At 42.0% G+C, this 13,373-nt stretch overlaps 1 protein-coding gene across 2 annotated transcripts in view; it reads left to right on the top strand.

The window, feature by feature from the left end:
- The window catches only part of txnrd2.2 (thioredoxin reductase 2, tandem duplicate 2), a 375,099-nt gene that overhangs the window by 12,753 nt on the left and 348,973 nt on the right, over positions 1-13,373 (top strand). The window contains exons 13-17 of one of the 2 annotated variants that reach the window (XR_013793468.1): positions 129-224; positions 1,187-1,279; positions 3,191-3,262; positions 3,993-4,090; positions 4,162-5,511. Coding sequence is in view for 1 of the 2 variants with exons in the window: in XM_079568055.1 (XP_079424181.1) it covers positions 129-224; positions 1,187-1,279; positions 3,191-3,262; positions 3,993-4,090; positions 4,162-4,285 (483 nt within the window). In the remaining variant the exon portion in view is untranslated. Of the gene's footprint in view, positions 1-128; positions 225-1,186; positions 1,280-3,190; positions 3,263-3,992; positions 4,091-4,161; positions 6,249-13,373 lie in introns of those variants that run through there. The other variant, XM_079568055.1, reaches the window with a different exon arrangement.

The following is a 13,373-nucleotide window of genomic DNA, read 5'->3' as shown; positions in this document are numbered from 1 at the left end:
GGAAAGATGTTTTAAATGTTATGCTCCAACTACTGTCTTAATCATATGGCAACTTTGTTTTCATATGTGAATGTTCAATGTAAAGCTGGACTAAATACATTTACTAGTTGCCTTTTGTCTTCTTTTAGGGTCGTCCAGAATTGACCCCGACAGCCATTAAAGCAGGCTGGCTCCTGGCCCGCAGACTGGCCAGTCAGAGCACACAGCTCATGAACTATGACAATGTGAGGCCTACTCTTATATTATGAGTCCTTGAATATGTTTGTAATTATGATTTTGAGCTCCTCAAAGGTCCGGTACCTGATGGAAGAATGCCATCTTATCTTAGAGAAATGGCTTGAAATGTGCTCGAAATAAGGCTTTTAATGCTGATTTTGAGTAGGTTTGGACTCGTCTTGAAATAAGACTGCCAATGGAACAAGCATTAATTCGCTTAAAATAAGAAGAAATTAACTTGAACACTTAAAATAACACACACAAAAAAACTTGAAATGAGACAAAAAGGTAGAAAATGAGAAAAATCTGTCTAGTTCCATTGGCAATCTTATTTCAAGACTAGTCCAAACCTTCTCTAAACAAGAACAATTTCTTATAATTCAAGCACTTTTAAGTCATTTTTGTCTAAGATAAGATTACTTTTTTTTTTCCGTGTTTGAACTATGAAAGGTAGAAGGTTTAAACGGATAATAGTACGACTAACCTGCTAACCAGTTTCTCATTGACAGAACTGTAATTGATAATCACAAGCACAGTTCACTGTTACAAATGTCAAGTTCAGTATAGAAAAAAATAGTCCCATAAAAAATATCTATAGCTATCTAAATATATCTATTATATATTTAAAGGGGGGGTATTATGCAAAATCGACTTTTTCAAGCTTTACATCATGTTATTATGTCATTCCCTCATTAAAAACATGCCTGAAGTGTTGCCTTGGCACATTCACGTATTTTTGAGTAATCTGTAAAAACTCTGATGGCAGCCATTTTAGGGATAGGTTTGCCTGAGTCCTCCTAGGAACGCCCCCACCTCCTGGAGACGCCTCCTAGACTGGTGCTATGTGATTGAAAAAAGCATATTACCCCCTCTTTAACAGGCATAATTTTACTGTACGATTAAATATATTTAAAGCAAACTAATAACAGAAATGTAAACGCTTCAATTAAAATGTTCTTTTGACCCCCAGGTTCCGACCACAGTGTTCACTCCGCTGGAGTACGCCTGTGTGGGTTTAGCTGAGGAAGAGGCTGAGAGGAGATATGGAAAAGACGGCATAGAGGTAATTGTTAAATCGAGCTTATTTAACCCGCACATTTTAGATTAAATTATTCAAAAACCTTTATTACTGGTGACAGATGATTACGAAATATACTTTAAAGCAGTGCTAAGTAACTCATGCCCCTAGAGGCCATAATCGCCACTGCAGGTGTCGTAGCATGTTATGTTTTTTTACTCATTAATTGTCTGTGAGAGTAAATACTACGCTGACAGAAAAGAGAAAGGGGAAGAGGGATATTGTACATCCAATTACACAATGGAGATAAAAAATTTTCACTCAAACTTTGCTGTAAATACTGTTTAAGTGGCGCTAGTCTGTAGTTAGCTTTGCCCGCTAGCCTGTTAGCGTCTTCTTCGTGATTCCATTAGTGTGTATTGGGCCTCCGGGTCGGAGCAGGGAAAGCTGCAAGTGTGGTTTTCTGGCCAGAGCCACCAGGGGAGATGAAAGACCCCCCCAATCATCCCATTAACACTTGTATTACCCCCAGAGGGACTACGAAAAGGATTTATTAAGGTAAACAAGTTACTTTGTACTGCTTTAAAGGCACTATACCTGGGTAAATGGGTTTTGTCCTCCTTTATTATATTGTAAACTCAAACATTTGTGGGGAGAACACTGTGCCTCTAATTATGAAACAATTGTATCAATTCCATGAACTCTCAGGCTATTTTTCCAGCATTTTTGTGAACCACACCCTGAAAAGTGACGCTGTAAGTTGTGAAAGGTGCTTATAAACTTTGGATGCTACAAATGTTTGAGTTTGGACCACAAATAACATTTTCATTTAGTGGTTTCCTTTTGCAGTGTTTGCAATCAAATAATCAGGTTTAGGGCCTTTAAGCTTTGGCGGGAATTGTCTGGGCTTTTAAACACTTCATGAGAAATCTTTTTGTCATATTGATCGATATTGATTTTGATTGTTTGTTTTCATTGTCATTTTAGAAGCAAATACAATATTTTACTACATCGACTAGCTCAGTGATTCCCTCCTCTCGAGTCTTTCTTTTATACTCCAGCTACCTCCCACTTCAAGGATCCGGACCGACCAAATGTTCACAAAGTGGCCAACTGAACTCAAAATAACAATGGAATAATTCAAACCTTTTGCTGACTTTCCTTTGACAGTAATGTTGAAATACTACTCATCTTTACTTAATTTTTTAATCTGATGTATTTTCTAAATGCCCAAGTAGCCCCATGTGTCCCCTTGGTTGGACATTGGGCGAGATAGATATTTTTAATAAACCTCAGCTTTTGATTAATTGCACAGCCGGAAAGGGAGTTATGAATATTCCACTTAAGTTCCATTCTGCATGTACACCGTGGACCGAGCTGTTACCGTCTCCATCATACAAAACGCATTGCACCCATCAACACACGTTTCGAGACACATACGTAACGTGCCTGTGTATCCGAACAACGCTCCAAACACTCGCCGACACCTGCGCGCCGGGCCTGATAATCGGTTTTGGAGCCGAGGTGGGGCTGCGCCTGTGAGTGGCGGCTGAGCAGGAGGCCTGATTGAGGCGTGTATGGGGCGATGACAGGCGCGCTTAGATCAGAGAGGACGCGGCAGCTCCGGCCCCCCAACAGCTGCGCGGCCCAACCAACTTGTGTCGGCACGCTGGCTGTCGAATAATGCAAACTTACACTCGTATCTCCTGTAAAATGTTCAAAACCTGTCACTATCCAGAGCCAAGAAGATGTTTTAGAATTTATCCTTGAATTTTACCTACTTTGAAGCTCGGCTGAAAAGGTGCTGGGCCGGCATTGTCATTGTAATGCTGCTAAAATACAACTCAAATGTGATCGTCATCTCCGTTAACAAAAGTCTGTTTTTATGAATACGTGATTGCCAAAGTGGTCAAATAAGAATAAGTAATAAAATGCTTTTATCATCACTCTGTCTAGGTCTATCATGCCTTCTACAAACCTCTGGAATTCACAGTAGCTGAGCGTGATGCCAGCCAGTGTTACCTAAAGGTATGTGTTGTTGCTTTTCATAAGGTACGTACTGTACATAGTATGGATTTTTTTAACCACATTTTCTCCAGTTCCGCTGACCTTACCCAAATCTAAATGTTTCTTGACTGGAGAGCTGTAGGCCAGTGTAATGTCTCATCTGAAAGCTAAGACCAACAAAACGGATCTAAACGGATCTTTATCCTTGCATCGTTGCCATGTTGTCGTCACATTTTTTTTACTTTTTCCATTGTTTTTTCATCACTTTTTTTTCCTGCTCTTTTGCGTTTTTTCCTCTTTTGTGGCTTTTTTTGTGTGGCTTTTCTTGCCATATTTCAAAGCAAAACTAAAGACTCACCTGTTTAAAAAAAGGCATTTGGCTTTTGGCTCTTTTTTGTGAATGTGATAATGGTCTTTATTTTATTATATTGTATGCCTTTTTAAATAGTATTTTTCATTGTGTAAAGCACTTTGGTCAACTTTGATTGTTGTAAAGCGCTTTAGAAATAAAAGTTGATTGATTGATTGATATTTTTTGTCGCTATTTTTATGCTTTTTTCAAGAAACGTTTAGATTCGGGTAATGACAAACTGGAGAAAATGTGCTCGGTTCAGGTGGGGGAAAAGAGATTCATTTATGTCTTGAAAATGATGTAATTCTATCTAATATTAAATGGTGGGAATCTTAATCTAACGGTAATTATTATCTCATGTATGAAATGGGAACCAAAGCGTCATTTTATTACTTCCAGGTTGTGTGTGAAAGCAGTGGGAACCAGAAGATTATTGGGTTGCACTTTACAGGACCAAATGCAGGAGAAGTTACACAAGGCTTCGCTCTGGGTTTCCAGTAAGTCAAGTGAATTAATAATTTATTTTATCAGGCTACTCTGAAACTAAAAGGCTGCGTGTATGCTTCAGATGTGGTGCGACGTACTCTGACCTCTTGAATACGGTTGGCATCCATCCAACTTGTGCGGAGGAGATGACCAAGGTCCACATCACTAAGCGGTCAGGGCTGGACGCCACAGTCACAGGCTGCTGAGGTTAAGCCCCCTCGGCCCGTAAGCGCGCAGGGATCCTCACTGCGGGGAAGTCTTAGTGCCGGCTCTCTCTCCCTCTCTGAAATCGCTCCATACTCTTGGCCACACTAATATTGTCAATGGCACATCATACAGGCATACCTATGAAAATGGTTATCGCCGAAGCATGTAAGTTATGTATTTATGCACTAAAGGCCATCGGCATGCTTCAGTTTAGCTTTGGCCTCAGACGGAGTGTCCTATATAAACAGGCTCATCAGGATTACAGCCCGTGTTCAAGGGTTTGTTGAAATCATAGAGGTAACGTAGGCTGGGCCCAAACATTTCTCTGAATATATATTCTGCAAATATTGTTGTTTCTCTGGCTGTACATCCTGTCCATTAGTCTTGAGGTGACACATACCACACACCCCCTCACCTCCACAGCCCCCTGACACTGATGGATGGCCCCAGGGCCTTTGGCTCAGCGACACCGCCCCATTTCCCATGGACACACACAAACAGAGCGGGCTCCTGTCAGTCAGCCAGCCCGGCCAACTCAGGGAACCCCACATTGTTTAGGTCCACTATGAGTCCAGCAAACCACAGAGCCCTTTTTCCCAACATGCACTGCTCCTTTCCAGGGCACCACGGTATTCAGCTGACGCCAAGAGGAGACTGCAATGCTGACCTACTGACTGCAGAGTCTCGGCTACACTACTCCCTTTCACCTAAAGATGGCACTCTTGCCTTCCAGTTCCTCCCACAGTCTCTCTGCACAGTCTTTTCTGAATATAGCGCTCAAATATTTACAGGTTTCACATTTAATCCCCATAATCCCTTAAAAATATGCTCTGTCTCTTGATGGCGGAGGACTTCATGTGAGCCAAAATGATAAGGGCTACCTGCTGTGTGTTAAGGCCGGCCTTAAAGAGTCATTCCAGTCAGAGATAAGGCGATTTGTTTACATCAATAAAGCAGGAACAGTGGCTGCCAGTTTGGCACGCTGCACAGAACATCTTCAACCAATTGTCGGTTTTCTCGGTGAAGGAGCGTTGGAGCTGTCAATACGTGGGTTTCCACAAGAATTGGTGGAGCGGAGTGGCTTGTGGGAATCGTTTATTTTTATTTGAAGTCTAATCTGTCCAGTGTGATTAATGGGTTTGATGAGGGGAGTGACAGAGTGCCAGGAGATGGAGATGAACAAACTCGCAGGTTTATTTGGATCGGAGCAGAGAGAGAGAGCTGGGTCTGAGTTTTGGCGTTGGGGAGGGACGTAGGGTGGCAGGAGGGGGGGGGGGATTCCTGTGTGCTGTGTTCAGGCCGAGGTGCTGACTGAAGGACCCTGACCTCCACTCAGCAGGAACAGCTTGACTCTATCACTCTGAGCACGGAGGGCTCACATGCAGCGGCGCAGCTCGGCAGGGGCTGAACCGCACGCTGAAGGGGGGGGTGCGGTAGGATGGACAGAGCCAACCGGTGCAGCCACACAGCACCATGTTTGCCCGTGGTAATTGAGTCGGTGTTCCTGTGCTTAACGAGCCACTTCAGAGACCCCAGAGTGGCCCACAGCAACATGAGGGAAGTCATTCAGCCCATTGGTCTAACTGTAATGTCTGTTTGCTTTAAACCCTCCATTTCCTTTCAGCTTTCGCTCAGCTACTCTGTTATTTTAAACACACAGTGTACATTCGGAAAAAGAAATGGTCATTTTTTATATTGACAAATGCGTGCAAAATGACTTTCCTGTTGTTGTTGACACTCTGGACTCTGAACTCATGTGTCGAAGCTGAGACCTGCTGGGGGTCAGGGTTTATCTTTCAGGTTGGCCAGTTTATGATGACCTTCACTAAAGCCCAAAACTGGGGAGTGCAGGTCTGATGTCCACTGGCTACAACTATTATTTTTGTAAAGGTATTGTAATTATGATCGTTGACAATGTCTCTGTAAAATAAGATGACTATCACTGTTAAAGTATTAAAGTATTTATGTCACTGATGGTTTTTAAAGTGATGTTTTTGCTAAAATGGTGTATTTTTATAGTTTTCATACATTTGTCAATAATGGAGCGTGACAATATATCGATTTTCCGATATATTGTGATATTTTGCAGGACGATGCGATATCGATGCTTTTGATGATGTTGTGCATATTAATAAGCTACATCATGCATATTAATCAGGCAGCAGTGCTCCACTGTTTTCACAGTCAATAGAGGCCAATAATGATCAAGAATACAGTCCGCACAGCAGGGGGCAGCACTACAGTTTTAAGCACCTGAACCAAACACGGTCACACAAATACATTTCTTTAATGATATTTTTTTGTATTTATAAAGAACATTAATTTGGGATTGATTTATGCCTTTTGAAATAGGACTGTGGTTTCTTGTTTATTTAAATGTAAATGACAGATCTATAGACCCATTTTCAGTGTGCAAGTCAGGGATCATTTATCGACACAGAAAGGGATACAAAGCACATGAAAAGAAATATAAATGATGAATTCTATGTATTATGTTAAAATAAAGTTTTAAAGTTGCATGTTTTTTTTTTCAATCGTGATGTATTGTAGGTTTTTTTTTGTCTAACATATCGATTATCGCGTTATGGGCGTATCATGAGATAATCATTATTGTAAGCCATGTATCGCGTATCGAATCGTGAGGTACCCAGAGGTTCTCACCCCTTGTCACCCCCATATACTTTTACATGCTCATCTTCGGTGCTAGTGGTGTCACAAGGGTGGTCACACTTTGACCCAGAGTCGTCTCTGCTGACAGGCGGTCCTGCTGTTTAGCCCCGTCACTCAGCCCTGTGTACCAACAATGGCACAAATTCCAGTGTGTTTGTTTGGTTAAGGACAGGGCCCTCCGAAACCCCTGAACCTCCTCAAGATCCACAGCAGCCGCACTCACCCTGAGAGAGATGACAGTGTCAGGCCTAACCCAGACACTGCCCTCCCCGATGCAGAAATACCCACCTCCATTTAGCAATTGTGCCTCTCATGTCCTGCACAATGGAGCAAACAGGCTAAATCCACCTTGAAATGCACTTAGTAGAACATGTCAACATGTCAGGGTGCGCTCGAATCTGCGCTCCCAACTTAATCCGGCCCATTGAAGGCTGACAGTCGTCTGAGTCAGACATTCATAGGCCTTTGTCACTTCAGGTCCTGAGCCAGGCTGAGGGGGCACAACCTAAAACACACAGGCGCACATATCTGCACCGGGGTGAAAGCCTCCGGAGAAGGAGATACCAATACAAGGCTTGTGTAAACATTAGCGAAACTGACGCTACCAACAAAAAGACTAAACCATGGTCAGGATTATCCCTGAGAAATGAATAGGGGCCAATTATGAATGCTCTGTTGTACTGCCAGTTTCAGGCTCAAGAGCTGTCAACCAGAGGTGCCTTCAGGGCCTCGACAAGATGCACAGACTGGGGAGGGCTTACGTACGTAAAGGCCACTCAAAACCTATAAGCCCGGGTGAGTCTAAAAGCTCGTCTGCTGGATTTGACCACTCTCAACCTCGTCTGGCCTCCCAAGTTCAAGTCAATCAGCTCAATGCATGATCGTAATGGTCGGCACTTGTAAATGAGGAATGAAAACTTGTATTGTTTTGTCCAGACCACTTAAAACAAGGTCATACGAAACCTTGATATGGGATTATGACCAAAGCTCCCTCAGGCTGTAGGAATTTCAAGGATAGCTGTCACCTTACTGGTCTGTTTTATGTTTCATTTTGCAATTGTTACAAACTGGCATTTTCTCTGAGTTCTCTTTTTTTTTTTGTGTTTTAGCAGCTTGGTCGAACAGCGGTCAGCTCATTTAAGAAGCTGAGAGACGTTTATTGCCCAGGAGTGGTGAGGGCCTGTGAAAAGTTGTTATCTAACTTCTGATAAGAACAGGATACCCCCAGGAAAGACCTAAACTCAGTGCACATGGCTGCCACTGACTTTATCTGCTCTGTTTTGACTTAGATGGAGCAGGGGTACATTTCGGCTTATCTAGACTGACCACAGATCTGTGTAGCACGGCATCGCCTGGGTTTAAAGGCAAAGAGGTGCGCACCTTTATTATTTGTGGTTGGACTCCCCACATATTGCTAAATGAGCAATCATAAGTGGCAGCCTCAGCTCTTAAATCATTTGGGCAGGTTTTATGCCACACAGGAAGCCGGCTTATTACTTCTGGAAGCTGCACAACGATTTATAGACTTACTTTTTCATATTGGGGCACAACAAAGAGAGACTGTTGGCATTTTTCCGCGCCTGCCAAAACCACGGGACAAAACAGTCTGCCGTTTAGAATTGAACTTGGCAAAATATCATGCTCTGTAATTATGTGAAGATTGCCTTGTTGGCACCTCCTACATTTAATGCAGTTGATCACATTGGATGCAACCAGATGACATCATTTGTATGTCAGCACTGAAACACTATGTAATCCTATATTATCAGCACAATTATAAACTATCACAGCCTGATGTCATTCCTGTCAAAGCAGAGTGTTTGATCAGCTTTGAAAAGGATTGGTTTGCCAATGGCCTCAAGGAAGTATGATGTTGATTTGAAGGGCAATGTGTGACCATCAATCCATACAGTTCAACTTATAGAAAAAAGGTTTATTAATTAAACTACATTATAGCTTTTCCTACATGAAACAATGGGAGAATGTTTGGCCAAAAAGTAATTCAGTATTTAAGTGGAAAATTCTTGATGTGACAAATTGGTTATAAATTAAGTGAGTCCAGGTGAGCGGTAGGCCCCGGGTTCGGGCCTTTCTGTATGGAGTTTGCATGTTCTCCCTGTATCTGCGTAGGTTTCCTCTGGGTACTCCCGTTTCCCCTACCACTAAAAACATGTACAATAGGCCGGGATGAATGATGGTGGTCAGATGTGTCCAGTCGCAACAGCGATTCTGTCAGTCTCCTCCATGGGAAACTGAACACCATCAAGTGTGGTGAGTTGTCTCATGTAAAGCACTTTGTGACTACAATATGTCTGTGAAAGGGGCTTTACAAATAAAGTTCTTCTTCTAGGGGCTTCCTTTGTGAGTGAAAGAATATATGAGTTCTGCATGTCTTGCACAGAAGAGCCGCTTGTTTTGGGCTTGTATAAACTGCCGAAAACCCATAGTTGCTGAAATGGACAACAACCATGATCCCAAACATAAACAAGCAACAGATTATGAGGCAAATCTGATTATTTCCTTAATTGCATCAGAAGTCAAAATACATTTTATGCAGACTATATGCTTGAGAGGTCCGCTGATGTGTAAAAGTAAAAACAAATCTTAATGTACGATGAAGCTGCTGGAGTTAGACACACAGAGTCTGATGTCCTATCTGTGAACATGTCCTGCTGAAACCCCACTCAGAGTGCTGATGCTGAGATGGGCATGTTATGTGGAGCACATGGCTCACCCAGCGGGTGCTGTCGGTGCCTCTGATTGATTGTGTCTTTCCTGTTTGGCCCATAAAACCTCTGTGTGTTGGTGCGGACTCAAGCCCCTGACATTGCATGCTGTGTGCATTGTAAGCCTATAGCCTGTGGAGCGCACAGTTATGCCGCCGCGTGTTTATTTGTTGGTCAGTGATATGATGAAAGACGGCTCGCGTGGTATGTTTTACATATGAGTGGGGGCAGGTGGGAATGTGCATGGATGGGTGTGTCTGCAACTTAAGCCCTGCTGTATGCACTAACTATGCATGTATGCACTGTCGCTGTAAGGAGCCAAACTGAGAGGCTTCATTGAGCACATAAGAGTAGAGCTAAAATTAAAACTCTTTTACCTCTGTCTAGTGTTACTAAAACAAACTTTTTCAGACATCTAAAACAGGAGCGTCACTGTCACAGACAGTATGTATATATAACCAGCTCAGTAATTAGTCTTCACCCAGTCACCTTTGGCCTTAATGTCATCCCATATGACGAATGGCGCAGCGGCAGAATGAAGACTGGTCATTACTGTACACGGAGGAGTTTGCTCAAAGTGGAGGCATGTGTCTCGAATAACTTGTCTAGAGTTTGTGTACCAAGACATTTTTAGCCTGTCTTTATCATTGTTTCATTTGGGGCGGAAAGCTTTTTGCTGTTGTAGGGCATTGTATAATGACTAATGTACATGCCACGAATAATAAAAAAAAATTACATTTGTACTAATTTATTAAAATTAGGTTTATGTTTGAATTCAGACTTTAAATCTCAAAACTTTAACAGGCCCAAAAAGTGTAGCAGTGTGTGCAAATGTGAGTGGCATGTATTCACTCTTATGCTTTGGGGAGTTACAGCCGAGGTCAGATAACAACTTGCCGGGTGTTAACCTAACCATGAGAAACGGCCTTAGATTGAGAGGGAAGTTTGAAGTAGAGCTGATAGCAATATAAACTTTAAACCTCAGCGTGCCTCCCTCCTTGGTTCATTCAGGGAGGATGTCTTACTGCTCGAGATAGTGAATGTGCATCTGCTTTCTCGCTTTCCACTGCGTACTGAATCATTGTTTTGTTCTACTCCTAAAATGTAACAGGCCAGCCAGTCACTCTGCACCTTCACTGAGATCTCTTCATTAACACCTGCAAAGTAGCCCAAGAAAAACATAAAACCCTCAGTGACTTATACTTGAAACCTGTTCTAAACATTACTCCCAGTAGTGATATCTCCTGTTGGAGCAGAATAGGAAAGTATGAACAGTGCTTTTTGCAATACATTTAGTCACATAGTCTCAAATCTCCAGTCATTAAAAGTATACAAATTAATTAAAAAGAACTATGGTCTGTAGACATGTAAATGTGTGTGTTTGTGCCTTTTTATTTATCCAATGTTTAGAAAATGTTTTGAGGTTCTTAGATGTTAATACCATTGTAACATAACATCTTATTGCCATCTACTCCTTGAAAACAATAGTATACACTTTAATATTGTTATCAAAATTCTATTGCTGTCATGTGTATTTGAATCATTGTCCTCCTCTCCCCCACCTCCTCGCTCTTATCTTCTTGCCTCCCCACACACAGGCCTTTATTACATCATGAGAGGCACTTTTTATGACCGGGTGCCTGCAGACTGTATGCTACATCTCCTTTCTATTTTGACCCCTTTGTGGTTTTGGCTGCTCCGTCTGACCCGCCAGCAGCCTTTCTAATTTGGTGATGAGCTGTAAAGCGACCTGTCTGCCCCTTCGGCTGAGCGGCTGGACCAAAAGTGGGATTCCGGGGATGTCCTTACTCCTGCTGTGTTGGTTGCATGACACAGAATACTGTTCCGTAAGACCGTCACGTTGCTCCGTCTGTCACCTCCTCTCCTCCGCGGACCGACAAGGAGTCCACTGGCTCACAAGTGCACCCCTGGCGCTGTCCCGTCTTGCCTCCTTGCCCCTCGGTAAGCGGAGACAGTGAGAATATTTGATGAATATGATGGTGATGAGATGGCATAGGGGTAGGGGGCATGCACCACCTCCTGCAGTGGGATGAGTGTCAAAGGCACATGCATTTGGACTAATTGGTAACCTCACTGCAGCTTCATGGCACAGGCATAGAGTTTTGGTCGTCCCATTAGTAAAATTAGTTAATGGGTTTTCAGACCAAAACACCAAACGGTTGTGACGATAAGGATACACCTTTTATGTTTTAATCTGTGGTGACTGTAGTAAATTAATATTATTTTAAGTTGTCATCATGAATTACCCTCTTTAAAGCCACACTGCAGAACATTCTGAGAGGCTATGGCCAAGGTATACTGTGAAGGTTAAGGCATCTCACAGAGAAGATGCACATTTCCTGAATTAGTGTCATCTATGCATTCTATTTTTGGGTGAAATGTAATGCACTCTGCACTTCAATAATGATGTAGTGTATGCATGTGTCTTTACTTGATTCATTATTCTCCTTTATGCTGGCAAACATGACACAAGTGTTACTAAAGTTAATGGGAAAGGGATGTTAAAAGTATACACATTGTGCTGAGGAGTTTAGTTTTACCCATGTCTCCAGACCAAGGCGTCCCTCTCACTGATCCAATACCTGCACTCTTTATTGTTTCATTTCGGAGAGACCCGAGGGGGACTGCAGCGGACTCTAATCCAGGTCCACAGAAGAGGTTTAAAACACTCTGGTTTCATCTAATCTTCCAGCTCGGGCCTAGTCGAGCTTGAAACCCACTTTCTCCATGATAGGAATGGACAAATAAAAAGTCTCTCCCACCACTCTCATGAAAGGGCTCTGTGTGCACTGTGGATTAGTTCTCCGCTCACCCCATTCTCTTTTCTCATTTAGACTGAAAGGATGGTGAAAAAAGACCCCTGTTTGTGCAGCAATGCAATGCAGTGCGAGGCCATGATGTGCTTGGACTTGACTGAATGTAAAAATCTAAGTATTATTGCCATAATTTACTATAGGAATTAATCAATTAACCTCTTAACTCCCGCACATTTTCTCCAGTTTCCAAAAAGCTTCTCGACTGTGTTGTAGTGCCTCATTTGAAAGCTAAGGCCTACAAACGTTTTGATTTGAAATTTTTTGACACATTTTCGCCAAGTTTTTGTCACATTCTTGAAGCATTTTTTGCTTTCTTTTTTGTTGTGTTTTTTTTTCTTTTTTTCTTTTTCTTGCTTTTTGTCATGGTTTCGCTACATTTTTGTTGCTCTTTAGTCACTTTTTGCTCTTAAGTCATTTTTTTCTTGCTTTCTTGCTTTTTTTTTCGTCACGTAGGCCTATTTGTTGTTTGTTGTTACTTTTTAGTCACTCTCTTTTGTTGGCTTTTGTGGCATTTGTTGATTTTTAATCGCAATTTTTGGTGCCTTTTCATTCCTGTTTTCGTCGCTATTTTTATGCTTTTTTCAAGAAGCTTTTGGATTTGGGTAAAGCCAAACATAAAACCACATCTACGGTTGTGTCATTTGTAAGCGATTTGTTTTCAGTTAAAAACAATGGGAAAGGTCTACGCTACTCAATCATGAATTTCCATAAATGCACAGCCTGGGTCAAATATAAGTGTAAGGAATTTAAGTACAATTACACTTAAATAAAAAATGATTAAACGCCGTGTTTACGCATCCATTACTGTCCAAATTAAAAGAAAAACGGGGGGTTTATGAAATGAGAAAATTGTT

Source organism: Gobius niger (genome assembly GCF_951799975.1).
Source record: "Gobius niger genome assembly, chromosome: 1".
NCBI classification, from domain to species: domain Eukaryota; kingdom Metazoa; phylum Chordata; class Actinopteri; order Gobiiformes; family Gobiidae; genus Gobius; species Gobius niger.
The sequence above is the reverse complement of the archived record's forward strand: the minus strand, read 5'-3'. Positions and strand labels throughout refer to the sequence as shown.